This window comes from Arachis ipaensis, chromosome B3, assembly GCF_059453495.1.
Source record: "Arachis ipaensis isolate K30076 ecotype BB chromosome B3, ASM5945349v1, whole genome shotgun sequence".
Classification (NCBI taxonomy): Eukaryota; Viridiplantae; Streptophyta; class Magnoliopsida; order Fabales; family Fabaceae; genus Arachis; species Arachis ipaensis.
This window is the reverse complement of record NC_142438.1, coordinates 141,723,519-141,750,723: the sequence shown is the minus strand read 5'-3', so window position 1 is coordinate 141,750,723 and position 27,205 is coordinate 141,723,519. Positions and strand designations below refer to the sequence as shown.

General features: G+C 33.8%; 5 protein-coding genes across 8 annotated transcripts; 2 read left to right on the top strand and 3 right to left on the bottom strand.

The window, feature by feature from the left end:
- The first annotated feature begins 612 nt into the window (after positions 1–612).
- LOC107631730 (uncharacterized protein At4g06598) lies at positions 613–4,139 on the top strand. Of its 2 annotated transcripts, XM_016335269.3 has the most exons (6): positions 726–891; positions 1,007–1,068; positions 1,992–2,728; positions 2,831–2,906; positions 3,051–3,177; positions 3,433–4,139. In XM_016335269.3, the coding sequence occupies exons 3-6, from the start codon at positions 2,010–2,012 to the stop codon at positions 3,642–3,644; spliced, it is 1,134 nt and encodes a 377-aa protein (XP_016190755.1). In that variant the 5' UTR covers positions 726–891; positions 1,007–1,068; positions 1,992–2,009; the 3' UTR covers positions 3,645–4,139. The 2 variants fall into 2 exon arrangements, with proteins under 2 accessions (XP_016190754.1, XP_016190755.1); XM_016335268.3 differs by lacking the exon at positions 1,007–1,068 and having other exon boundaries at positions 613–891.
- An 879-nt stretch (positions 4,140–5,018) lies between these two features.
- Positions 5,019–7,247, bottom strand: LOC107631731 (ubiquitin family protein). The gene is made up of 6 exons (XM_016335270.3): positions 6,858–7,247; positions 6,610–6,754; positions 6,403–6,517; positions 6,236–6,299; positions 5,987–6,152; positions 5,019–5,578 (listed from the first exon to the last, which is right to left on the bottom strand). The coding sequence occupies exons 1-6, from the start codon at positions 7,130–7,132 to the stop codon at positions 5,333–5,335; spliced, it is 1,011 nt and encodes a 336-aa protein (XP_016190756.1). The 5' UTR covers positions 7,133–7,247; the 3' UTR covers positions 5,019–5,332.
- A 690-nt stretch (positions 7,248–7,937) lies between these two features.
- LOC107631732 (zinc finger transcription factor YY1) lies at positions 7,938–10,545 on the bottom strand. Of its 3 annotated transcripts, none has more exons than XM_016335272.3 (6): positions 10,256–10,545; positions 9,713–9,815; positions 9,398–9,597; positions 9,228–9,317; positions 8,781–8,924; positions 7,938–8,677 (listed from the first exon to the last, which is right to left on the bottom strand). In XM_016335272.3, exons 1-6 carry the CDS (start codon positions 10,256–10,258, stop codon positions 8,129–8,131), a joined length of 1,089 nt encoding a protein of 362 aa, XP_016190758.1. In that variant the 5' UTR covers positions 10,259–10,545; the 3' UTR covers positions 7,938–8,128. The 3 variants fall into 3 exon arrangements, with proteins under 3 accessions (XP_016190758.1, XP_016190757.1, XP_088365666.1); XM_016335271.3 differs by having other exon boundaries at positions 9,713–9,771; positions 10,256–10,505; XM_088509540.1 differs by having other exon boundaries at positions 9,713–9,760; positions 10,256–10,392.
- Positions 10,546–16,525: 5,980 nt separating this feature from the next.
- On the top strand, positions 16,526–20,518 carry LOC107631733 (guanosine nucleotide diphosphate dissociation inhibitor 1). The gene is made up of 13 exons (XM_016335273.3): positions 16,526–16,967; positions 17,084–17,146; positions 17,235–17,318; positions 17,466–17,573; positions 17,692–17,864; positions 18,206–18,317; positions 18,442–18,522; positions 18,621–18,683; positions 18,814–18,915; positions 19,174–19,298; positions 19,760–19,970; positions 20,056–20,130; positions 20,250–20,518. The coding sequence occupies exons 1-13, from the start codon at positions 16,881–16,883 to the stop codon at positions 20,298–20,300; spliced, it is 1,335 nt and encodes a 444-aa protein (XP_016190759.1). The 5' UTR covers positions 16,526–16,880; the 3' UTR covers positions 20,301–20,518.
- A 2,277-nt stretch (positions 20,519–22,795) lies between these two features.
- Positions 22,796–26,573, bottom strand: LOC107631735 (acetolactate synthase small subunit 1, chloroplastic). Its single transcript, XM_016335274.3, has 12 exons — positions 26,086–26,573; positions 25,788–26,001; positions 25,596–25,679; positions 25,367–25,435; positions 25,005–25,088; positions 24,727–24,879; positions 24,383–24,469; positions 24,155–24,259; positions 23,939–24,061; positions 23,652–23,804; positions 23,095–23,160; positions 22,796–23,008 (listed from the first exon to the last, which is right to left on the bottom strand). The coding sequence occupies exons 1-12, from the start codon at positions 26,316–26,318 to the stop codon at positions 22,925–22,927; spliced, it is 1,455 nt and encodes a 484-aa protein (XP_016190760.1). The 5' UTR covers positions 26,319–26,573; the 3' UTR covers positions 22,796–22,924.
- Positions 26,574–27,205: the final 632 nt, after the last annotated feature.

Below are 27,205 nucleotides of genomic sequence, written 5' to 3'. Positions count from 1 at the left end.
AAGAACTATAAATTAGACAAGATAACTATAAGAACTTAAACAAATAAAGATGGTGAATGCCTAAATATAAAGACCAAACTAAAATTTGCAATATAATTAAATAGGCCGAATTTTGTAAAAATAAAATCTTTTCTTTTTTTGTCATTAAAGTTTTGTCCTTCAACATTATTGCGACTAAATATGCTAAGTTAGTATTGACTAAAAAATAAATAAAACTATCAATTTTCTTTGTTACATTTTTAAGATCAATTTATCCACCCTAGTTAATTTGATTTGGATAAACATTATATCTCGTGACATATTTAAGAAACACAATTAAAATATTTTTTCCTAGGCTAAATTTATTTTTTTTAACAAGTATTTTTTTTGTCAAAAATTATCCTCTGTATTTTAGAGATACTATTATCTCAAACTAAATAACTATACACACAATCTAAAAAAAATATAAAAAATTTATTTTTTAATATATCAACAATATAAAAAATTATATATTATCATTTAATTAAATTTACATATGAATTTTTTAGAGTGACATTTGATCAAAATTAAATTTATATAAAATTTTGACTCATTTTGAAATAAGTAAGATTTGTAGGGGTGAAAATGAGAAATGAGAAAAAAATAAAGGAACAGTATTACTTGTCAACAAGGGCTCACAAATGGAGCCCCAGCTTGAACGAGAAGACAGAGATATATAGAAGAGAGAGAGACACATAATCGTATTCGTAGGAATTGGGATATAGAAAGAAGAGAGAGAAATACAAAGGTAGTTTGAAGAAAAATAAACGAACCCTAGAGACCAGGAAAGAGAAAGAGAAAAACTTTGCTTTGATTTCAAGCCCCCCCTTTTAGCATTGCATTTTTGGGATCTCGAATCTTCAGTCACCAAAGGTCAGATATTTTTCCCCCTTCTTTCCGTTTGTTCCTTCTGCTTCGAGTTTTTGGTTCAGATTTTTTTTTTTCTTCCGAGCTTAAGCGAATTATTGGTCCATTGTTTGCATACCAGACGAATCCATCTCCATTTCCAATCTCAATTCGTTCAATCAGCTTGGAACCATTGGCTCTTAGGTGCCAGAATCTGTCGTACATTGCAGCATTTTCATTTCCATGAACTCTGTTTTCCCTCTTTTTTGTGGGAGTTTCGTATTTTCTGAATGCATGCATATGCATGTTTCGTTGAGTTTGTACAAGAAAGGAAGCAAATTAAAGTTTCTATGTTTGAATTTTTTCTCATCTGGGTCCTGCGAGGATAAAACAGGAATTTCAGCTAATTGCTCAAATAGAACAGAAGTGTATCTCCCATTTATTTTAATCAATCTATGCATTTTTCAACGTCCCCCCCTTCTCTCCTTTTTTTTCTTTTCTGTTAGTTGCTTCTGGGTTATTAAATTTCTTTTATCCCTTTATATAAGCTTGGAAAATTCTTCTTCCCAAAAACTTCTCTGTTCCATTAGCGAACTGTTGTTTTTCAAGGTTTCGTAGCAGGATGATTGGACCTTCTTCTTTTCAGAACTTCATCCTAGGAAATATACACTTTGTGGAGCTATGGGATTTTTAATTGTCGCTTAACACAAGAATTTTTCTTAATAAAGTATCTATTTTTACTCATTCAAAATTCTTAAGATTGGCAAAATACGTTATTATTGTTATTTTGTTCCGAAACTGCCTGGCTACATGTGATGGGAGTTCCTTGGTGCACTAGTATTTGAAGATTATAGGGGAGCTGAGATGATCCTTTTGCACCAACTATAAAATTTTGTAAGCCTTTACAGGCATACTTAAAGTGCTGTAGGACCTTTATGCTGAGTAAAAACGGAATTTTTAACTATTTTTTGTAAGTATATTAGATCATTCGGTGAAAACAGCAGATCGTATTTGAATCAGGCTTGTTTAAATTTCCATTGGAATATCATTCCATAATGTCTCTATTTTATTGGTTCTTTAACATATTGGTTGCATTCATTGGTAATTCAAAGCATGATATTTGACAGGTGTTGGTTCTGCTTCTTATGGCAAATTCAAAAGGCTCATCGAATTATAGGAATTTGATGTATCCTGGAAAACATGCCCTGCTTCCTCCTAAAATCCCATTTCCTAGTGCTTCTCAAGCATATGCTGATTATATCCCAAATCCTGCGATTGGTTCTGGTCAGAAACCTAGAGAAGGAAACATACAGCACCATCGTACTTCATCTGAGAGTCTTGTCATAGAGGAGCAACCTTCATGGCTTGATGATCTCCTTAATGAGCCAGAGACACCAGTTCGAAGAGGCGTCCATCGGCGCTCATCGAGTGATTCTTTTGCATACGTAGACACACACAATATGTCTAACATCACTTATGGAGATCAGGATGAATATAAATATAAGAACTTATTATCTTTCCCATCTTGGTCATCTCAAGACTTTGATCATAACAAAGATGCTCATCATATACTCATGCATGCTGAGATGAATTCAGCAAAACAGAACATTAGATCATGGGACTCATTTTCAAATATTACAAATCATCCAGCTGGTGTTCTCTCTGGCAAAGACAGTGTTGCTTTCCAGGGTTCGGGATCACTATGCCCCCCACCACATGAAGCAGAGGGGCTTCCGTCAACTGCAAATGAAAACCATGATGCAGCGGAATCTGGCATACAGGATTCAAAATCATCTTTTGAGAAAAAGGATGGTTCACATGCAAAGTCATCTGCTTCTGAAACAGATACAAAACGTGCCAAACAGTATGTAGTTATTTTCTCTATATCCGATTCTGTGCCTATTACTTGATTTTGCTATTGGTGAATTTACAGTTTAATTCTTGCACTGTTTCTGTTAAATTGCAGGCAATTTGCTCAACGTTCAAGGGTTCGTAAACTTCAATATATAGCTGAGCTGGAAAGAAATGTACAAGCTCTACAGGTAAGCTTCAGCATATGGCAATATTCCTCGTGATTGCTGTTTGACAATTTTTTTTTTTTTTGGTTTATTTTTTTTAATGCATTTTATATACACCCTGGAAAACTTGAGAGTTCTGATTCTGGTTCTTTATATGTCAATACATAGGCAGAAGGGTGTGAAATATCAGCTGAACTGGAATTTCTCAACCAGCAGAATCTTATACTGAGTATGGAGAATAAAGCACTCAAGCATCGTTTAGAAAGTACAGCGCAGGAGCAGCTTATCAAATACTGTAAGTTTCCATAACATGAGAATTGACCGTTTCAATTTTCAAGTAATGGTACTACTTCAAGTAATTGCACTTATTGCTTACATCTCCCTGTTAGAGGAATCCTTGTTAGTTGCACATTTCATTGCATAGATATATTAATAGAAACGTTATATCCAAGTTTTTGCTGTACAGCATACAAGTTTATTTGTATTCAGTTTCACCAGATATAAAAGGTATTTGTTTGGGACACTAATGCTTGTGCAATGTGAAATTCAGTGGAGCAGGAAGTGCTGGAAAGAGAGATTGGAAGATTACGCGCACTGTATCAGCAGCAACAACAGCTCTCGCACCAGCCACAACAACAACCGTCTGCTAGTCACAGACGCACCAACAGCAGAGACCTTGAGTCTCAGTTTACAAACCTTTCTCTCAAACACAAGGACAGCGGCTCAGGGCATGACCCTGCAACTGGTGCGCTTAGAATTTAAATTTGCAGTGACTGCAGCTTTGTTCTGTTTTGCCTAGATTCAACAGGTGTTGCACACGTGCAACAGACTCATCCCCTTATTGGTGCGGGATTGTGCAGAGATTTTATACAGCATATGCCTTCTCTCTGCCCGCTTTGCAGATTTAAGTTCTCTTGGTCTTCCCTCTTTCCCCGCTTGTTTAAATTATTGCCATTTAATCTGTGCCTAGTGGTCATCACCAAAATCTTAGTTTCGGTCAGGTTGACCTGCCAGAGGTGGTAACGCAACAGTTTCAAATCTATGGCCTTCACTATATTTTCAGTGATAATTGTGTAACTGTATGCTCCCCTCTTGTAAAATCTCCACTGCTGTGGAATTTAGCCTAGTGCAAATAGCAAATAGCTGATATCTCCTTGCTGTTTGATTGTGCATTATTTGTATGGATTATGTTAAGCTAATGTTGTGTAATATGATCTTATTGATATTTATGATTTTTCAACATATCTTGCTTGATGCATTGAGATGTTGGGGAAGGGCACTTACCATTTTTACATTTTTTATTCACAATGTGGAATTTAGGCAATGCTTTGAAAATTGTAAATTGTAAGCAAATGATGATGTACAAGCAATTTTAGTACACAAAATTGTATATATTGAATGGATCGAAATTTTTTACCGAGTCTAGTATTAATCATGATTAAAATTGGTAAGTTTTGCTCTCGGGTATTCAAAAAGCAGTTTGTAGATTGGTGTTTTATTTATACAGTATGAACATTGCTTAGACTTAATGACATTGCCGATGGTGACAGTTCTTTTTCTTTCTGCTATTTTTTGGGTCAATGCAGATGATGATGGTTGAACAGTTTTTTTCTTTCTCTTAATAGATTATTAATTTATTATTAAGATCATAAGATTGGAAGAAGAATGGTACAAGAATATTAGAGGAAAAGAGATCCTCGCAAACAAAAGAGAAGAAAATGGATAAAGCTATCAACACATCATTTCCTTCTTGATTCTTCATTGTTTAATTTTAAGTACAATCTAGACTTGCATTCAATTAGATATAAAACAAGAGCGTTGATACAACCACTAATTATTTTTTTTATTAAGAAGTTTTAAATTTTCGTCATCGCCAAAACATATATGACCATAGCATCTACTTCCATTTAATTTATTTACATGAAAATTTTCCTACATGCTTCCTTTGCTCATCTAGACAATATTGAAGTTTTCCTACTTGGATGTGGATTACTAACAAACACCATTTTCAGTAATGATATAACGTAAACATAAGACAGAATGAGATAAAAAGCCACAAGGGAGAGATTCTCACAAGTACCTCATTCTGATTTTGCAAGTTTTTCATAACATGCATTATGGCCAGACCATGGCAACCATAATCCAATATAAAAGAAGCAATATATATTAAGAAATAGCCACAATATCCAATATGGAAACATCATTTTCTCTGGCATCAATTCAAAATCTGTTCTGGAATTGGTGCATAGAGATTGCTCAAGCAGTATCAGTCATCTTAGATAACCCCACACGGCTGCTACAAGGAATTTTCTTTCATTCACCGTTTCCTAAACTAACCACTTGAACGAAAAATTGAAATAATCTAGCTTAACAGTCTATAAATGGCAGTTTGAATAGTTTAGAAGCTGCATCTTGCTTACCACATTCCTTTAAGTGCATTCCGTCGTCACTTATGTTTGCCTGCGCCTTTTTGTATTATCTTCTGCAAATAACTCCCAATTATTATGATTAAGGTGGCTCAAGTCATCAAGCTCCGCAATGGCCAACAAGTATTGAGTCAGTTTCACAAGCTCCTGATCACTGTCCCGATTAGCATGAGCCTTCCTGAATGGTTTAATTATCAAACCATTCTGTGGGTTCATCACAAAATTTCTTCTGAGGTCGTCAAACATGATAGTATTTGAAGCATTGTAGAACTGAAATGAAATTAAAACCCACCAATGAGACAAGTGGAATACGGTTGAGAATAAAAAAAAAAACAATGAAAAACAGATATAGATTGCAATAATTCAGCACATTAAACAGGTACTTTTATGTTTCATACATTTTATCCATTACTATCCTCAAAAGCATGAAACAACATAAAACATCTTTTAAAGATTTCAGGAAGATGACATTGCAGCAATAGTGTATTTCCAACTGAATCAATACATGGATCTATTGCACTTTTACATGTCTTTTACTGTTTTTCTGGATATCCATTTTCTCCCCAGAATGAAAGTAAACTATTAATTTGCCTGATTGATATGAAAATGTTTAAGACAATTCTATTTATCAAATGATAGAGTAAATGGAAGGAGCATTGTATTTCGTATGTACTATACCTCAGGAAATTGAGCCCATATCAAACCTAGTGGCTTGCAATCGAAGACCCCCCGAGATGAGGACTGAACAGTGATCATTGCCAAGTGATCAAGAAGAGCCGTGATCTTGTAGTTGGGATTGTCCAGCACCCCAAGTTGTCCCATCTTGAGGTTAATCCACTTCATGCTGCAGCAAGAGAAAATAATTCAATTCCATGAAATAGTAACCACATTCCATGAGAAGAGAATTGTCATCAAATGAACATTGACCTGGTGGCAGACCATATCATTATGTCATATTCAGCATAAACGGATGTAAGGAACTCATGAAGGTCTGCAGAAGAAACAGAATAAGAAGAATAAGAAAATGACAAATCTAAATTGAAACAAAAAGAAAAAAGAATAATTTTAGAAAGAGAAGGAGGTTATAGTTATACATGGTCTCATGAGTTGACGAGGGTTCTCAGCAGGGGAACGATGATCGAAGAGGGTGTAATCAATGTCAAGAACCAGGAGCTTCTTTCCTTTCCGACACGGATTCTGAAGCTCAATCTTCACGTAATTGTGTATGTATAAAATAAATAATCAGAAAACACATTCCAAAAAAATAGATTAGAGTGAGAATGGAAGAAAGTAGTAGTAACCTTGAAGCTAGAGATGCGTCTTCTGAGCTTCTGCTTGTTGACTTCCATGTCCTTGATGTCCACAACGTCTTCCCGACCAAGCTCGAAATCGTCAACAATCTCCGGAGCCTCCACGGGATCAACAAGAATGTCCTCTTCGGTGGTCCTGCATTTGAGGAATGAGAGAGAGAGAGAGAGAGAAGGGGAAAATCGGAAACCCTAGAGAGAGAGAGAGAGAGAGAGAGAGAGAGAGAGAGAGCGAGGCGCACCCGATCATGGTCATCTTGAAGGAGGACTTAAGGGGGAGGGTGGAGAGAAGGAGGTTGTCGTCGTTGAGCTTCGAACCAACCTTCGGGTAAAGAAGCTTCTGCCGGATAGGGAGGACGTTGGTGAGCTGGCAGATGCGCCGCTTCAGCTCCCCAACGGTGTCGTCACCGCAAACCCGGACTGTGTACTCCTTGCCGCTCCACTTCACTGTCAGCGTCACTTCCTCCTCAGACAGAGAAGATGATGCCGTTGCCGCCGGCGATGCTGAAGAAGCCATGCTTGTCCTCTGCACTGTCCAGTACTCAACTCCCCAGCTTCCCTTCACCCAAACTAAACTAGGTTTCTTTTCTTCAGAACCGAGGGTTTTGATTAAAAATGGAGTAAACAGTCATTTTTCACGTTACAAAATAAATATTAAAAATTAAAATGTGTTCTGTTTGAGAAATTAAACTAAACGTTAGTTAATTTTGTAAAACATAATATATATTTGGAAATTATTTTGTTATTTGCCTTTTTTGAAGTCCATTTTATGATGCTACAAAATGGTTGTTCCCTTGTGAGTTTTTTATTTTTAATATTGAGGCCTAGATGGGTATAATCCACTGAAATGTCCAAAAAAATGTGTTTAACGTCGTTGTGGAGGATTATTGACTGCTACAGAAAAAACGTTGGCGACGTTTTGCACAAAACGTGCATGGTTAACACGTGGATAAAAAAATAAATCCATATACAATACATTACTGACGTTTTGCCTATAATAAAATAAAAAAAAAATTCACACAAAAAACGGACCAAAAATATTTAGTAGTTTATAATATACAAAAAACGGAACCTTCACTTGTTTGCTCAATTGAAAATATTTAGTAGTTTATTTTTTAAAAAAGTATTCTTATTAAATGAACCAAAATTGTAAATTCTAAAAGCGGACCAAAAAACACCTAAACTTCAAAGTTCAAACTGTTCTTAAGGCTCTCCTTAAGATTCTGATAAACTCAATGTCGGATTTCTTTGACTTATAAACTACATTGGTTGCTGACTTATAACCTATGTATAGGCTTATTGACAAGAATGACAATAAAGACTTTGGTTAAATTCACGTTTTATTAACTAATATAATTCTTCTTCCTAACAATTCTAATTTTCCAACAGCAAATACAGTCTTGTATAACATGAAACTGTCCTTTGGTGAACTAAATGAATTGAGGGAAAAAATTTGTAGAAGAACAAAACAAAGACAAATATTCAAATAGTGGCAGAGGATGCCACAAGTATCTCAGTCTTCATATTCTGTTTCTTCATCATCGTCGTCATTGTTGCCAGCATATCTCCAACCATCTTCAACATTGTCGCGATCCTCCTCTTCTGTTTCTTCGCTGTCTTCTTCGTTGTAAGCCTCCCCTTTCCCATTCACAGACCAAGGTTTCTTTGTTACAGCTATGGTGGCAGGAGTAGGCAGCGGTGCTTTGCGTTTGGCGATTTTGGAAGGAGGCAACTTAAGGTTTGGTTTTAGCTTACTTTGCTTCTGAATTTTACCATTTGACCGTTTGCCACCATAGGCATCTTGATCGCTTGCTTCATCCATTTCATTATCAAGATTAGCTTGAGCATGCTCTGCATTTTCATCAGACATATGCCCAGGATGTTCCCTCTTCAAATGGAGTTTAAGCTTGTATTCATGAATGTAGGCTTTTTCACATCCTTCATAAGGGCATGCATAGGGGCGATCTGACGATGCAGAACCATATGCTGCGCCAGAATGTTTAGTAGTTTTTGGTTGTCTTTCTGAAGGCGGAGTATACTTCGGCACCTCCACTGCTGTGTTCTGTAAGTCGAAATTGTGAACCAAAAGATTGTCTAAGGTGATATATTTCAGGACTTTTGAATTAGAGATATGCACCAGTCACAAACAGAAAAGATTACCCTACCTTTTCATGGTGAGAGGCAATGTGATTCTTTAGCTTGTATTCGTGAGCATATCTCTTTCCGCAATCTGAGTACGGACAGATATGATAGTTCTCTTGTGAATGTGTTTTCATGTGAGACCTTAAGTTGAAATCCAGAGAGAAGGCCTATATAGATCAATAAATTTGGTCACAAAGATGTTGAATGCATACACATAAACTCACAAAAAGGCTTGTTATCTCAAGATAAAGAATAATGGAGTTCAACAGAGAACGAAATAGTAAATGACTAATCAAGACACATACACAAACACAATTTTATCCATTGTGAAGAGTAATGCAGACTTTGAAGAAGTTTTGTCATCCATCAACAATTGTCATACTAAAAACAGTACATGTAACAGCAACCAGGGAAAAAAGAAAGTCCTCAAAAAAAATAAGAACAAGCCCTTTCAATGGATAGATTATTACCTTACCACAGCCTTCATGGGGACAAACAAAATCCCTCTCCCCTGTGTGAATGAGAAAATGTCTTTTCAACTTTGAGCTATCAAGAAATTTCTGAAACACAAACAATTTATCAATAGAACAGTATATAGATACAAGAGATGCATGTGTGTCCCAAGTAACAAAATCAGTACCTTTCCACACCCCTCATAGTGACAAACAAATTGTCTCTCTCCATGAATGTGAGAATGTTTCCTCAATGCACCGGCATCAATGAACGTCTTTCCACATCCTTCATAGCTGCAAAGAAAAAGCACTTCAGTAGTTGGCTCTGGTTCCGGTTCAGGTACAGCCGGTTCTTTTTCCTTTTCCTGCAATGCCTTCGAGGCATCCTCTAAGCAAAGTAAAACAAGAGAAACGTTAGGCAACAGTCACATCTATACATAGGTTGAATACTAGTTCTAGAAGCTACACAAAAATAGAATAGCAGCACAAGTTACAGTACTAACCTCTAACCCATCTTAAGAGCATGCATTTCCCCCCAGTGGCTACAACATCTTGGGGAACCCTGGCAGGAACATTGCGCCGATCGTTAGGGTAATACATGTCCAACTGATGACAAAAAGAAGACTATAAAATGCAAACTGAAAGCAATATATGAATTAATTGCAAACTAAGAAACCACTTCTTATTCAAGAAAACTACTTTTTGATCCTAGATATATCAAATTGCCTGCTCAATAAATAAATAAAATACAACTTCAATTTGTTCAGACAAAGACAATTGCATTCTCCATTCTCCAATTAACCACTATTTGTTCACACTTCACACCAAATTCCGTACATGAATAGTATCAATCTCAGTATAGCACACTAAAAACCACGCTCAGAACAGTAACACGAATGAATCGCACACATAAGCACCAAAAATGAATTCAAAGAAGCAGCATATTTTTTATGAACTTAAAAACCCCATAAACATAGAAACACAATTATTTTAAATGAAAATAAATAACAAAAGGGACATTGGATTGAAGAAGAGAGTGATGGTACCATTCTTTAACCCATTTAGCAGCTGGCGCCTTGGACCTGATTATGGGGCGCCTTTCGAAGTAACTGCTACTGTAGTGAATCTCCATCGATTTCTAGACCAGGGTAAAAAATTCCGATGCTACGCTATCTGGTTCGGACAATTTATTAGGGTTTGGTCAGCGGGAAGCAGTGAAGGAAAAGAAAAGAAAAAGATCAGAGTTTTGGGAAGCGAAGAACAGAGAGAGCGTCGGCTTTGGGGTTCCATGTTCGCATCGAATTCAAGCAGCTTCGGTTCGTTGATCTGTCGAACCAGAAATTGAACCGGAACCGACCAGACCGAAATAGATTTTGTTTTTCTTTTCCTTTTCGGTTCATAGGTAAATCTGACGGTTCATTTTTTTAGATATTGACAAAGATTTAGTGTAATTTTTTAATATTGGAAGTTAGGGTATTTTGCAAATTTATGGTGGTTGTAAAATTTGCAGAGGACAAATTTTTAGAAGGTGGATTCTGTTTTTAAATATTTATAAAGACAATACGCAGTGGGCGGATTTAATTTTTAAATATTTATAAAGCAATACGCAGAATACGTATTGTATTATTTAAATATTAAAGTCATAATACACCACAATACACAGACTGTGTATTGTAAAGACACAAACTGCGTATTGTGAATACATAGGTTGTGTATTGTAATTTTCTGAGTAAAAAATTATAATTAGAGTATTATAAAAGGAGGAACGGTATTAGGTTGTAGGGGTGTACATGGGTCGGGCCACACCGAATTTGGCTCAACTCTGACCCGATCCGAAATATAGACTAGGTCTAATTTTTAGATTCTAACCGATCCTAGACCCAACGAAACCTACGCACCTTCGGAGCGGATGAAAACCGGATAAAAACCGAGTGTTTAGCATATAAAAATCACCTAATCTCCAACAATTATTTCACAATTCACATAGTAAAATTCACTTAAAAAAATATAACAAGAACTAACCCTTCTCTAAAATTAAAGCATAACCATAATCAATACTAATATTGTCTAACAACACCAAATATTAAAATCAATACAAATAACACAATATTATGCATTAGTCTAAAGTCTTATGCATTTTAAACATAAAACATTAACTTATAATCTTATAATAACTAATAACACAAAATATTAAGGTTTACAATATTTAAATTTCACATAAGAATAGCTATCATCCATCACTAATAACACAAAATATTAATTGTGTATAATGACTGGGCCACCGGGCTGAGTTCGGGTGACCCGATCTATGGCCCGGACCCGACCCGAAACAATGATCGGGTCTATTTTTGAGACCCTTATCCGACCCTAGACCCGATAAAATCACACTAAATCAGCCCTAAAGTGTTCGGGACCGGGCCGGATCTTCGGACTGGGCCGGGCCATGTACACCCCTATTAGGTTGATTGAGTGTGAGAATGCTTTATTTTCTTGAGAATGTAAGAGTATAAAAAATGGAGAGAGGTATTAGTTTGAAAATATATTATAACGGTCAAATCTTTTCCCAAACATTTAAGGATGTGAGTTTTGTATGTGAAAATCCATGTGGCATTGTTATTCATTTTGCAATAACATATGAGAAATTTAAGAGTATACTTTGTCAATGTGTTGATAATCAAATATTAAAGAGAGTCATAAATATTCTTTGTAGACAGTCTGTTTTAGTATTTGGTAGTTTTGTTCAGTTTCAAATAATGCATGTGGCTGATGAAGCAAGTATGCAAGGGATGTTTTCAATCTAATAGCAAACACGAACACAAATGTCCGTTATCGAATTGTATGTTGAATTTGAAGAATTAGTTGAGGTTGATTTACCAGAGGCTAATATCGACTAGACAGTTTATAACACTAAAAGCGAAGAGGAATTTGAGGGCACTTACCATATTGTTGGTCCAACTGAAGAAGTGGATGAAGATGATATAATAGTTGAGTCTAACGTTGCAGATGTGGCAAATGTACTGGTGAGCCAACATCCATCTGGAGAGCCTTCTTTTATGCACATTTTGGATCTAGACGCTATGAATGCACTAGAGTTTCCTAAGTATGTCAATTCAGGTAAGTAGTCTATTATTATTATTGGTAAAGTATACTTTTTATCCCTGAAGTTTGGCAAAAGTTTCAAAAATACTCCTAAATTTTATTTTGTTTCAATTTTGTCTCAAAAGTTTTCGATTTGCATCAAATATATCATCTACACCTAAATGTTCAAAAAATTTAAGACCAATCTAACAATAATGCATGAAAATTATGTTTGATTTGTTTGTGTTGAGGGTTATTCTTATGAAATTGTTGTTGTATTGGTCTTAAACTTATTGAAAATTAACCGTTAGAGGTATATTTAATGCAAATCGAAAATTTTTGGGACAAAATTGAAATAAAATAAAATAAAATTTAGGGATATTTTTAAAACTTTTGTCAAACTTCAGCAACAAAAAATATACTTTACCCTTATTATTATTATTATTATTATTATTATTATTATTATTATTATTATTATTATTATTATTATTATTATTATTATTATTATTGAATCATAAAGCAATAGTTAGAATTTTTTCTTGTTGTTATTGCTGTAGATCTTGTTGTTGTTACGGACAGTAAATTTGTTGTTGGTATGGAATTTAGTTCTAGAGAGACTATTATTGCAACAATTAAAAGATTATACCGTTCGCAGGGGAGTTGATTACTAGGTGTGTGAATCTGAGCCAATCACTTTTTATGCTAAGTGTGTACAATACGGAATAAGTTACGATTGGCTTATTAAGGCTAGTCTTATTAAGAGAAAGTTTTGTTGGGTTATAAGGCGATACAATGGTAGTTACACATGCACCAGAACTATAATTTCTCAAGATCATGCCAAGCTAAATTCAGACATGATTGCAAAGGTGATAAAGCCATTGGTTCAAGTTGATCCATCTTTGAAAGTAAAATACGAGATTACTGAATTGCAGTCAAAATTCAATTATACGACAAGTTACCGCAAAGTATGACTCACTAAGCAAAAGGCAATTGCGAACTTTTTTGGTGGTTGGGAAGCTTTTTATGAAGCTTTGCCGTCGTGGTTTGAAGCAATGGTACAAAAATATACATTAGCAGCAGTCGAGATCGAAACTGCACCAGCATACCAAGGAGATGAGGTAGTCCAGGATGTTAGGATACTGACGCATATATTTTGGAGCTTTTGTCCTTGCATCAGAGCATTTAGGAGCTGCAAACTAATTATACAGGTAGATGACACACATCTGTGCGAAAAATATAAAGGAACTCTTTTAGTTGCAGTTTCTCAAGATGGCAATGGCAATATTGTGCCTCTTGCATTTGCCGTTGTTGAGGGTGAGACTTCTGATACATAACACTTCTTTCTTATTCATTTGCGCACACATGTGGTGACTTGAGATGGTGTTGAGTTTCTGCAAGTCTACTAGGTTCTCTAGGAACTTCCTGCTGTAAATCGAATTGTCTTTTGACCCTATTTGATGCATGTTATTCAATGCACTCAAATGATATCAGATATCAGTGGCACGGTTACACTCCATGTTAAGCGATGTTGCAAGATTTCATTAGGAACTACAATGTTTCTCATACGTTCATGACTATATGGTTCCACACAAACTGCAAAAGCATAACAAAACGAACGTATAAATATAAATACAAAATAATGCACAATAATAATAATAATAAAATTTAAGACGCCAATAAATTATAGTTCAAATGGTATAATCTCCTCATACTCACTTAACAAGTCGTAGGTTCGAGTCTCTCTATTTTTGATAAAAAAAAACCTATACCTTAAAACAATAAAGCCAAAAATAAAACTAACATGATATTTACAAAAGATGAATTTCTTTTCTATAAAACTACACCATCCCTAACAAATATTAAAAATCTGTATATTATTCTCTAACCCCAATTATAATACTATTCCATTCCCAAACCCCAATTTTTCTCACTATTATCCTTCTTGTTGGTTTCAATCAAGTCATCACTTGAATGATAGTTGAACTTCGATGACCCATTAAGGATTCCATTATCTTCTATCTCCATCACCTTTCTCTTCATATTATTATTATTATTATTATACCAACTTTTTATTTTGTTGTGACGAGGATGATAATGTCATAATGATGTTATTTCTTTTAAAATAATTTTGGTATAGTTCTATTTTCAGAATCTTAAATATGTTCAAGAATAATGGTGGTGGTGCTATGATTGTTCCAGAAGAAAAATAAAAACTTGATTCTTCTAAGTTTTGATGAAATTCTTCGAAATCAGTAATTAAAATAGTAGTAGTGGTCGTGGTTATGGAACCTTGATGATGATGGGGTCAAGACAAAAAGCAAAGTCATAAAAAGAAGGCATGGCAGACATGTCAAATGAGTTTGATGAAGGGAAAAAATATTGAAGGTGTGTAGAAGAAGAAGAAGGACCAAAAAGATTGGTGAAAATAGAGGTGGGAGAAGGAGAGTAAGAAGTAGAAAAATAGTTAGCGATCGAATAGAATTAGAGTTAGGGTTCAATTAGATTATGTTAGAAGATAATTTGATAATTTTTTATGATTTTTTAAAATTTTAATAGTTTTATTTAAAGAAGTCAATTTTTTATGGATATAAAGTTAATTTTTTTAGATAAATTTATTAATGTTTTAAATATTAATAGATTTAATAATGTGGTATGGGTTGTAAAGAAGTAGAGTAGATGCCACAAGGAAAGAATTTGTTATTTATTTATTTTTTAAAGCGGGAATGATACGGGTGACAACCATGCTAAGAAAACTCAGATCCATTTCTTCTTCTTTGCATTCATTCTTCAATCAATCAATTAGGAATCAAAGTTATTCTCTCCATAATAGAGTGACTTTGACAAGAGTGACCAAATGTAAAATTTTTAACAAATAACTTTATCTCATAAAAAAAAAAAAAGCAACTTTATTCGTGGTAAACTGCTTTGATCCTATATGATTAATGTACAAAAGAAATATATTATTCATTTAATTTAAAAAATAGTTACAATAATTGTCTTAATTTGTATGGTTTGATTCTATGTATAGTATAAATGTTTAGTGTATTTATTATAAAATTTAAGGTAAAATTAAAAAAATATTAATCAAGTAAATTTTATTATAAAATATTGATATAGTGAATTTAAAAACCAGTTATAAATTGAACATTGGTGAAAAGGAATTTTATAATAAAAAATAGATTAAAAAAATTTAACTATATGCATTAGTATAAAATATTTTTACAAAATAATTAATTTATATTTTACATTATAAAAATAGTTAACTTAATTATTTATTATTTAAAAACTTTACAAATATAATTATTTTATGAGATAATAATATAAAATAATTTTACACTAATATCGAGTGTTCGGTAAAATAAATATAAGAGAGATAGACCAAAATTTGTATTGTAATGGTCTTGTTTCTATTATTATTATTATTATTTATTTTTTTTAAGTTAAGAGTAAGACTCAAATTCAAGATTTTTATGTGAGGATAGAGAGATTATGTCATTTAAGTTATAATTCTTTGGTTTTCTATTATTATTTATTATTATTATTATTATTATTATTATTATTATTATTATTATTATTATTAGAATAGAAGATAAAAAAATAGAGTAAAGTATCGTTTTTGTCCCCAACGTTTGGGGTAAGTCCTATTTGTGTCCCTAACGTTTAAATCGTCCTATTTGTATCCTTAACCTTTATAAAAGTGATTTAATTGTATCCTACTATTAATTATATTAACAAATCAGATTATATTTTTCAATTATTCTTACTTGGATGTATTCATTCTCAATTAGGACTCACTTAGATGTGGTCGATTTTAATATTATACCCACTATTTGTGTTTAGATTCAATCATGTCCTTAGAAAAGTGAATTATGTAAATGTTATAGGAATTAGTTTTAACATTTGATGAGCTATTTTTCGAAGTAGATCATCGATTCTATCCCAAACATTTATATTCTAACTTCAAGAAGAGATTTTTAAAACTCAAACTAAAGCGTTCATGATGTGTAATTAACGGCAGTATAACATTGAATCACTTTTATAAACGTTAAGGATACAAATAGAACGATTTAAATGTTAGGGATACAAATAGAATTTACCCCAACGTTGGGACAAAAACAATACTTTCCTCTAAAAAAAATATTATCATAAGAAGATAGAAAGCTTTTGCCATCTTTAGACAATGTCATCATATTTGTGTTGTAAAAATAACTTCCAAAAATATACAATCATCATTAAATTAAAGGAAATTTGTTTGACGTGCTAGACTAAAAGAAATTGCATAGACTAAATCCAATTTAAAGTTTAAACCCATAAAGATAGAGAAATTTGACTAAAACATATGTATTATTTTAAGGTTTTTATTTTCTTTATTTTTTAATTCATATTTTAAGATGATTGATTAATAATGATTTTGTTGCAATCCCTTGTTCCATGGGACTACTATTAAAATTACACGGAGCCATAGCCGGTAGAAAAGGAAACCCTAAACCCCCTTTTTATTTGGTGTCAACCTTCTCTCAACTCTCTTCTGACTTGCAAGCTTCTTTCTTTCTTTGCTTTTTTTGATTGAATCCAAATCGAAATTGAAAGAAGATGGATGAAGAGTACGATGTGATCGTTTTGGGTACTGGCCTCAAAGAATGCATCCTCAGTGGTCTTCTCTCTGTTGATGGCCTCAAGGTCTCTTCTTTCCTCAGATCCAACTTCTTCACTTCAGATCACTGTTACTTCTTGTTATGATATGCATAATTGTGTAGTGTTTGATGATTCTGTTGTTGATGTGTTCGCTGCGCCAGGTTCTTCACATGGATAGGAATGACTATTACGGAGGAGAATCCACTTCCCTTAATCTTAATCAGGTTTTGTTTTTATTTTATGTAAATAAGATCTTTTTTTGTGAACTGTGATCGAGGGCAAAAGGATGATGTTTTTGTGTGTGTTGTTCAGCTATGGAAGAAGTTCAGGGGAGAAGACAAGCCCCCTGCGCATTTGGGTTCAAGCAGAGACTACAATGTTGATATGATCCCTAAGGTTCGTCATTTTCAATTTTCATCTTTTTTTTTTTTACTTGTTTAACATGTACCCTTGACCATTTTTGGGTATTTCGATAAATGTGCTGACCAATTTCAGTTTCTGTGATCCGTGTTTTGTTTTTTCTTCATATTTGGGGGGAGCTAGTTTATGATGGCAAATGGAACATTGGTGAGGGTTCTCATACACACTGATGTCACTAAGTATCTCTATTTCAAAGCTGTGGATGGAAGCTATGTCTTTAATAAAGGAAAGGTATGCTTGTGTTTTACTTTACATCATCCATTGTACTTGGATTTCTTTTCTTCTCTCTCTCTCTCTCTCTCTAGATTATTATTTTGGTGTATTAACTGTTTCCATGGTTTCCATATAGGTTTACAAGGTGCCATCAAATGATGTGGAGGCCTTGAAATCCCCACTCATGGGTTTGTTTGAAAAGCGTCGAGCACGCAAGTTTTTCATCTATGTTCAAAATTATGAGGAGAGTGATCCTAAAACTCATGAGGGGATGGACTTGACAAGAGTGTCTACCAGAGAACTGATAGAGTATGTGTACTCTAGTTTTCGTCTTGTGTCTACTATCAGGGTTTTCATTTCTAGATTTATGATCTAACTGTTTGTATTGCCTTGATTCCCTGCTTAAGCATTTTGACTGCAACATTTTGAAGTCGAACTGGCACCATAGTTAACTGCAAATTTTGGTATTTTTGTTTGTGTACTCATGTTATAGCATATAAAATTTTTGTTGCATGTTACTTATATACATCCTTCACCATATATTATATAGATTTCTTTATCCTTTTGATGAAAAAGAAATTGGAATGGTGTGTTGATGGGCATAGAAAATATTTTGAGGTTTCCTTGCTTTTCTTGTTGACTTGTAACAGAAAATATGGCCTCAGTGATGACACTGTTGACTTCATCGGTCATGCTATTGCCCTTCATAGAGATGATCGCTATTTGGATCAGCCAGCACTGGACACCGTGAAGAGAATGAAGGTAAGTCTACAGGATCTTTTCATCTTTCCTACTATGGATCTTTCTCAAATTGATGATTCATCTGCTCCATTTTGTTCGAAGCTTCTCTTGTCTCCGTCATCATGCATGTGTTTCCTACTTGTAGTTATATTCTGAGTCTCTAGCACGCTTTCAAGGAGGATCACCTTACATATATCCTTTGTATGGTTTAGGAGAGCTTCCCCAGGTATCCTTGTATACATATCTTGTTATCCATCTGTTTACCTATTTGGGGGGATGTGGATTTTTTTAGCTTACAGTTTGAAAACTCATTTCTATTTTCAGGCATTTGCACGTCTTAGTGCTGTGTATGGTGGAACATATATGTTGAATAAACCTGAATGCAAGGTAGATCCTATATGACAACTATGAATATTTCAAAACCGTGGAAAGAATCTGACCCAGCAAATTTATCTCTTCTGTTTGATTTTTTTTTTTAGCATTTTCTTAACACGCATTTATTTTGCTGGACTGCCAGGTAGAATTTAATGAGGAAGGAAAGGTTATAGGGGTAACATCTGAAGGTGAAACTGCAAAGTGTAAAAAAGTTGTTTGTGATCCGTCATACTTGCCCAACAAGGTAATATTTTCATCATAACTACTTGTAACCAATTCAGGTGATGATAAGTGTACGGAATATTGTTTGGTCCTAAAAATTTCTCTTAAAGTGTAATATCCATGCTAAAATATGATACTGGTTCTGTTGATCAGTTTATGATTGTATTCAGCCATGTCCTTGTTAGAATAAATAAAATTAGTGGTGAAAGGTGATAATATCATTTCACTTTCTATTGATTGGAGATTGCATCCTTTAAAAAAAATTTAACCATTTCAACAGGTGAGGAAGGTTGGAAGGGTTGCAAGGGCAATAGCCATAATGAGCCACCCAATCCCCAACACTGGTGATTCTCATTCAGTGCAAATTATTCTACCTCAGAAGCAGTTGGGACGGAAGTCTGACATGTAAGTTCTCATGCAATCCTTTGAATATAAAAATGCACTTAAATTTGTGCAATTCATTACAATGAACATACAGTAAATCAAGAATATGTATGCTGATATAGAGATTGTTAATTAACCTGAGCTCTGCATTTTGGACTATTCTTTAGAACTTCTTAATAAGGAAATTTCAAAGTCTATTAAATTAGCAAAGATAAAAAACTAGCCATGTCAATCATATATATGGCTTGTATCTCACTTTCAGTACTCTTCACCTAAAAAGCATAATTTCAACATTTACTAAATTTAACGAAATTGCTTCATAATGAGCGTTGTGATTGAGTGAAGAACTAAAATCGCAACCATGTCATCTTCAAAACTTATCTAAATAAGTAATCTTTTGACATCGGAGCATCTGATATCCTATTAATTACAGATTTCAGTTTTACCTTTTAATTGGATGCTAATTTCTGTTGTCCTGGCAGGTATGTGTTTTGCTGTTCGTACACTCACAACGTTGCCCCCAAAGGAAAATTTATTGCATTTGTATCAGCAGAGGCAGAGACTGATAATCCTGAGAGTGAACTAAGGGCAGGAATTGAACTTCTAGGACCAGTTGATGAGATATTTTTCGATATATATGACAGATATGAACCAGTCAATGAACCCTCTTTGGACAACTGCTTTATATCAACTGTATGTTCACTCTGTCTTGTATACCATATACTTTTCCATGTTATGTTGATTGGTCGATAATCAATATATTTAACATCTTTGGCAGAGTTATGATGCTACTACTCACTTTGAGTCAACAGTAGTGGACGTTCTCAACATGTATACATTGATAACTGGAAAGGTTGTTTTTTGCACTTACTTCCTTTTGTATTTATGATCCCATTACTCATGATATTCTCCTGATAGTTTTCCGGGGTATTCTATGGTTGATATATTTCTTTATTGGATGATTATGAATAGGTTGTTGACCTCAGTGTGGATCTAAGTGCTGCTAGTGCTGCTGAAGAGTAAAGAGAGGACACTGGATTATCAAGTTCTGTTGCTGGTGTATGAAATGTATTATCTATTTGGCAACTGTTATTAACGTTTATAATAAGTACTTTATGCTGTTGTTTTCCAAAGAAAAAGAAAAAAGAAGTAAACAGTGAAGGTCGACTTGTAAAACGCTTACCCAAGCACACTTTGTGGGGTTGTCCATGGTACTACATTTATACATTTATGTTCTTATATGATCTCAGGTGCTGCTTTGCATTGTTGCTTGTTATTTTCCAACTGAGGAGTTGGTTCTGCACTTCTCAAAAACCTAGTGGACGATTGCTCCTATATCATTCCTATACTATCGACCTGACACAGTTAATTGGAGTTTTATTAGCAACATCGTCACTCATTATGTTCTCGATCATTTTTTTTAATTTGTTACTAACAACTTATTTAAGCTGCTAGTACCAATTTACTATTCACAGTATTTTTGTACCGTATATAATTATATATAAAAATTGAACTTACATTTTTACGGGCTCATACTATAATTACTATATATAATTGGTAACACAAGATTATTGTAATTGTGAATTTGGATCCAACATCTGGTTTATTAAAATGGATTAATATCTACGCACAAGTGTTTTGCATTTACAAGCTTTCAAGTCTGAACGAAATTCACCCATTAATTGCAATTACAAGCTTTACAAATCTGAACGAAATCCACTCATTAATCGCGCTGCTTATGTTACGTGCCTTTTTAACAGAATTTTAAATCAATTCAAATCAATTAACGCGTAAATATATAACTTCCATTTTTCAAAAGATTTCGTTTCTTTTTTCGAGTTTCTTGCCAAATTTGTTGGATCTCCTTCATGCGTTCTCTCTTTACTTCGTTTTTTTTTTTATTTTCATGGTTTCTGAAATTAAGCTTTGAAATCGTTTTGAAGATAATGGAATTTCAGAAATACACACAAACGATTACATAAATACACCCAAATGGTTACAAAAATACACCCAAACGGTTACAGAAAGGATTATAGAAATACACCCAAACAGTTACAGAAATACACCCAAATGATTACAGAAATACACCCACAACAAGGGAAGACAATATATTTCTTTTTGAAATCTTTTAATATTTTGCTAGTTAAGAATGAGGCACATGACAAAGGAAATCTAGAAGAAAAAACTAGAAGAACAGTAAAATAGTACCTTGAATAATGTTTCTTCCTTTTTTCTGGTGATTTTTTATGGAGATTTGTATCTTTTCTTCTTGATTTCTTCTACTCTTCGCGAGGAATTGGAACGTTTCTCCAGAATCGTAATAGATTGTTTCGAATGTCCCTTGAATTTTGATGGTTTGCGTTTTGATTGAGGGAGAAGAGGAAGAATAAACGTATTGTGGAAGGGACGCACGTTTTTTTCTTGAACTTGGAGTAATTTGTATAGCTTGTAAGCCAAAAAGGCTTGTATGTGTAGCAGGCCTCTATTAAAATATTCTTAGATTTTAGTATATTTTAAGTATAGGAAAATTTAAATGTTATAATTAAATTTTAAATTTTGTTTGGTTGAGATAACTATACTTGTATTTTAAAATATTGTTTGAAAAAGATAGATTATTTTCATTCATAAAATATGTAGTTAATCTTATTATTTATAAATTTACGTATGAATTAATGTATATAAACATATTTTTTTAAGTGTAGAGAGGAAGGATATTATTTTCTTTAGAAAAATTAAAATTTCTCATTTTTAACAAGATCTCTTATTAAAATTTTTGAATTTTAAAATTTTTTCCAAAAAAATATTTCCAAACAACTTATTTTATCATTTAAAATTTTTAATATTCTCTAAAGTTACTTTCCCTCTTTTAATTACCTGTTCAAATGCACTCTAAAGGTGATGCAAGCTTGTTTCCTTTTTCATTATGGTCTTGAGGGGTCTTTTTGTCAACTGAAATATCTATAGTTAAATCAATCCTGTTACATGCATAAAAACAATTATTTATATAAAATATATATTCAAATACAAAATATATATTAAAAATAAGCAAAATATATATAATATACATAAATACAGTGACTGATTAATAGTTAATTTTTGTGTACATATGATATTTTGTTGTCTCATACTGATGAATCCTTGGCTAGGCATTTCAATGGTAATAATCCAGAGATCAACTTTTTAAAACAGTTTTTATTGAAAAATAAAACTACAATTCTTCAAGTTAAATAAGCCAATGTCTTCATAATAGTGTAGACAGTGGTACCACCTAAAATAAAAAGAAGAAAACCTAGACAATGATCAAAGGAAAAAGGAAAAGACCAAAAAAGGAACTCGAGACTGGACAAATTTTAAAGTTAGATAACTCAGTTATCTATAGTTTTATTTATCCAACAATTTAATTTAGACTACCTTTATAGCTTAATTCTATAAGTAATTGTTCCTGTTCTTTCTACATTACCCGTCAATGGTTTAAAAACATTTTTCCTAGTTGCATTTTATTTGAATGCAATTTAGGCTAGATTTCCCTGACCAAAGAGAACAGCTTTGAAATTACTAGTTACCGTCAAAATTTCCAGTCAAGAACAAACACGCCGAACTTAGAAAGTGAAAAACACAAGGTTCAACGCAGTTTAAACAATTACAATTTACAAGGGAAAGGAATATCCACGCAAGTATTTGGAGTCTACCCCTGACTCGCGCACCAGTGCTATGCGCCCAGTTCGTGCCACCTGAAACAAACACACAATGATTACAAGTTTTGTTGGTTGAAAAAAAAGCACCATATTCTAAATGCAATGCTGATGAAAGCACAAACCTCACAAATCCCATACGGTTCCAGCGTTCTCTGCAACGCCACCATTTTGTCCAGATCTCCGGTAACCTAGAACAAAATTATATTTAGATTTATTTCACAGGTTGCAAAAACAATATTTGAAGTAAATAAATAAAAGAGAGAAATTTCACTAGGATAACATTTTTTTGTCTATCAGCCAATACTTATTAATTTGAATGCAAAGCTGTTGATAACCATTACATAACCCCAACTGGGGGTTAGAACTAATAAACGTGGAAGCAAATATCAACAAGTTTGTGTCTATATGGTGTCATCAAAGTCGTCCAGGAGAAACATATCTTGTGTCTCAACTTTCCTATTAATAGTAAATTCAACTAAAATAAATTGCTTTCGTTTAAGTACATTGTAGTTGCTAATTCAACATTCTTTTGTTAGTAAAGTAGCATTGAGTTGAGTTTCTATCTTTCTTTCTATTATTTTTTCTTAAGGATACATAGTATTCTCAGCTATCAATATAAGTTGATGCCAAATATGAGATCATGCCCCTGGTTAAAGATTCTAACAAAAAAAAATATCACCTCAAGGGTTACTGTATGATCAGATACATCAACGGCTTTAGCCCTAAAAATGGTGGCGATATCGAGGACATCACGTCGTGCAGCAGTATTGACAGCAATCTTTATCAGCATCAATTCTCGCTCAGCAAATGGTAAGTGGGTGAGATCATGAACCTGGAGAAAAGTAAATTAAATATGACCGAAATAGTGAGCAAATTCTAAAATGCAGTGCCACAAACACCACTGCAAATATTGTAAAGCTGGGAAGTCAGTTTAGGACGTGAGAAGTTTTGGTAAAGATTTCGAACCTCATGCAGTTCTACTAGCTTATACAGTTGCTGCACCAACTTGCCAATTGACTCATCTGTCCCTGGAACCACGGTTGTAATTCTAGAAAGTCCTTCAACTTCCGCATGTCCCACAGCTAAACTCTGGCAACATATGAGCATGAGAGAACAAATAAACTACAAGTATATCTAATATTACACCTAAATATAAGTAGAAATCAAATTGAGGAAGCAAACCTGAATGTTGTATCCCCTTCTAGCAAAAACCCCTGTGACTAAGTTGAGAACTCCAGGAGAATCATTCACAAGGATGGATAAAGTGTGTGATTGAATTCCAGTGGTCTGAAGGCATCATATCATCAAAGATATTAGAAGGGAGGATGAACTAAACATTATTGCATCTACAGTACATACATAAAAAGGGAGTTAACTATACATACATAAAAAGGGAGTTAACTATCTTACATCATCATCATTGAGAACACCCCAGTGAGCATCAAGTACTTGCTTGACTATAAAGCCATCTGAAGGCTCTGAAGGATAAACATCACCCTTCACATAAGCAAAAATTTTAGAGAAAAGAAAAGGACAGAGACTAGATAAGAATTTATCAGGGTTTAAATAAATCCAAGTAGAGTTTATTAGGGTTTAAATAAATCCAAGTAGAGAAGGGATGAAAAATATTGAACACAGTGGAACATATTTAAGTCATTATAGCTTCAAGTCAATATGTTACAAATCTAAAGTTTTTGGTCCAAAAATGGAATTAGAAAGGTAAATGGAACAACTAAAGAGCATGAAGACAGTACCCCCACAGGTGTATCAGTGTTGGTAATAGGATTGCTAGTTTTGGCTGCCTCAAGGGCATTAACAACTGGTTTTACTTCAAGATCCGGATAAGAAGCAGCTGAAAACCGCCAAAATGGAGCAGAGGCACCCAACTTCTCCCTTCTCAAAGCAATCTAGTTGCAGTTACAACATGACACAATGACAAATTATTAAATTTTATGTAACCCAACAATATAATGTATGTCAAAGTAACCAAGATAAAACTAAATTTCTAAGGTACTAAATTGAACTTCCCAACCTTTCCGGTTCTAGCTATTTCTTTAATTCCAAACTTGCTTAGATTTCTTTCAAATGCAACGAGCTTCCCTGGATCTCCAGTGACCTGTAACATTTGTAAGAAAATTCACTTGAAACTGTGACTTGATATGACAGTTTATCGAGACACTAAGCTTTCTGAGATTTTAGGATCATTTGGTAAATGTGATGGATAATAATTGAAAAAAAACTAGAGTAACAAGTATATGAAATGCATAAAGAGCCCAGCCAAGACCAGCCTTCAACTATAATAAGGTTTATTCACATGCATAGAATAAATCAGACACTTAAAAAAGCAGTGGTTAAACATTAATAATAACATATCTAAAGTTGTTCAGCAATAACCTCAATCGTCACAGAATGTTCCGAGGTATCCACGACCTTAGCTCTGAAGATGTCCACAAACCACTTTATCTGAAAATTCCCAAGCGGATGGAAAAGAAAAATAGTAAAGAAAAAGCTCTGCTAGGAAAATAAACAAACACCACACGTGCGCACTCCCCTAGAATCTTACTTTATAGAACATGAATCTTTTTGGCAACAAATTATGCACGCAGACACATATAACTTATACCTCATTATAGTATTTGGGGTCGGATTTCACTTTTATGAGCATTAATTCACGTTCCACCTGTGGCTCATTCGAAAGATCTTCAACCTAATCAACACCATTGACACATGTTGCAGTCACAAACCACTCATGTTCAGTTTCGCTTAAATTAAATTCATCCAACATCACCAATAATAATTACAAAATGAACAATACCTTTAAAACATTGACGAGCTTGTGGAGCTGCTCCACGACTTGCCGGAGCACCCTATCGGTGCCGGAGACGACGATGGTGAAGAGCGCCTTGTCCTCGTTGAGACCAACTGCGAGAGACTCGATGTTGTAACCTCTTCGCGCGAAAACCCCCGCAATTCTATTAATCATTCCGCTCTCGTCACCAACGAAGACCGAAATCGTGTGCCGCCTAACCCTGCATCACAGACACAATCAAAGAAATCACGACATTGCGCACACGCGCCAAACAAGAGCGTGGAACAAGAGGGAGGGAACGTGCTTTGATCGGACGGCGGGAGGGGGAGGGCCGTTGGAAGAGAGAGCTGCATCTTCGGCGAATTTTCCTCCGGCGCCGCCGGAGCTGACGGCGCGAATGGAGAGTTTATTGTGGCGGATGAGTGAGCGGGATGGAGGAGCGGGAGGTGGGTTTGGAAAGAGGGAGAAGGTTTTGTTTGGTTGAGGGAATGAGGAATGGAGTTTGAAGGCATGGATTGGAGCTGAAGCTACAGCCATGCCAAACAGTGTGTAAGAAAATGATGTTAGTGAGTGTAGGGTGGCTACTTTGCTATCCTGCTAGTTCTGCTTCTAACGGTAGTAAGGTGCTACTTCCGATATTGGGTTTCAAGAGGCGGCGCTTCTACTGCTACTCTGCCTCAAATAATTGTTAACTGGCAAAATAATAGTTGAGCCCCTGGTTTAGTGGTAAATACTTACTTCCCATCATTTTTTTTTTTACCAAAAGTAATATTTGCATAATAAAATCTGCCCCCTGAAACCAATTATCATATATATATATATATATAATTTAACTTAATTTTAATATATATTTTATATTTTTAAGTATGTTTTATATTAAAAATCAATTTTAAATATATATTTAATATGATTAATTTTTAATAAATTAAATAATACATATATTTATATATAAATATGTAATAATTGATTTTAATATATATATAATTTTATTTTTTATTTTAATTTTAGCTTACAATTTTGACATTTAAAGTTTAAATTGCTGTATATAAAAAACTATTTTGTGCATAATTTATTTTATATCAATCAAATATATATTAAAAAATAAAATATATATATTAAAAATAAAATATATATTAAAAAATATATATTAAAAAATAAAATATATATTAAAAATAAAATAAAATAAATTTTATATATATTCATACTATGGTCCAAATGAATAAGATCATAGCTCAAAATAAGCTAATATACTCTTAATGGGTTCAATAACAAATCAGGCAAAGTATTTGATGGAGCTCTCAAAAAAAAGTTCCATCTGATCCTGATGGAACTGCTTAAAATATTTATAATGTATTAATGTGATCCAATTTATTATGGTATATTTACTCATGAGCAACAAAATTTTTTATATTTGTAAAACAACC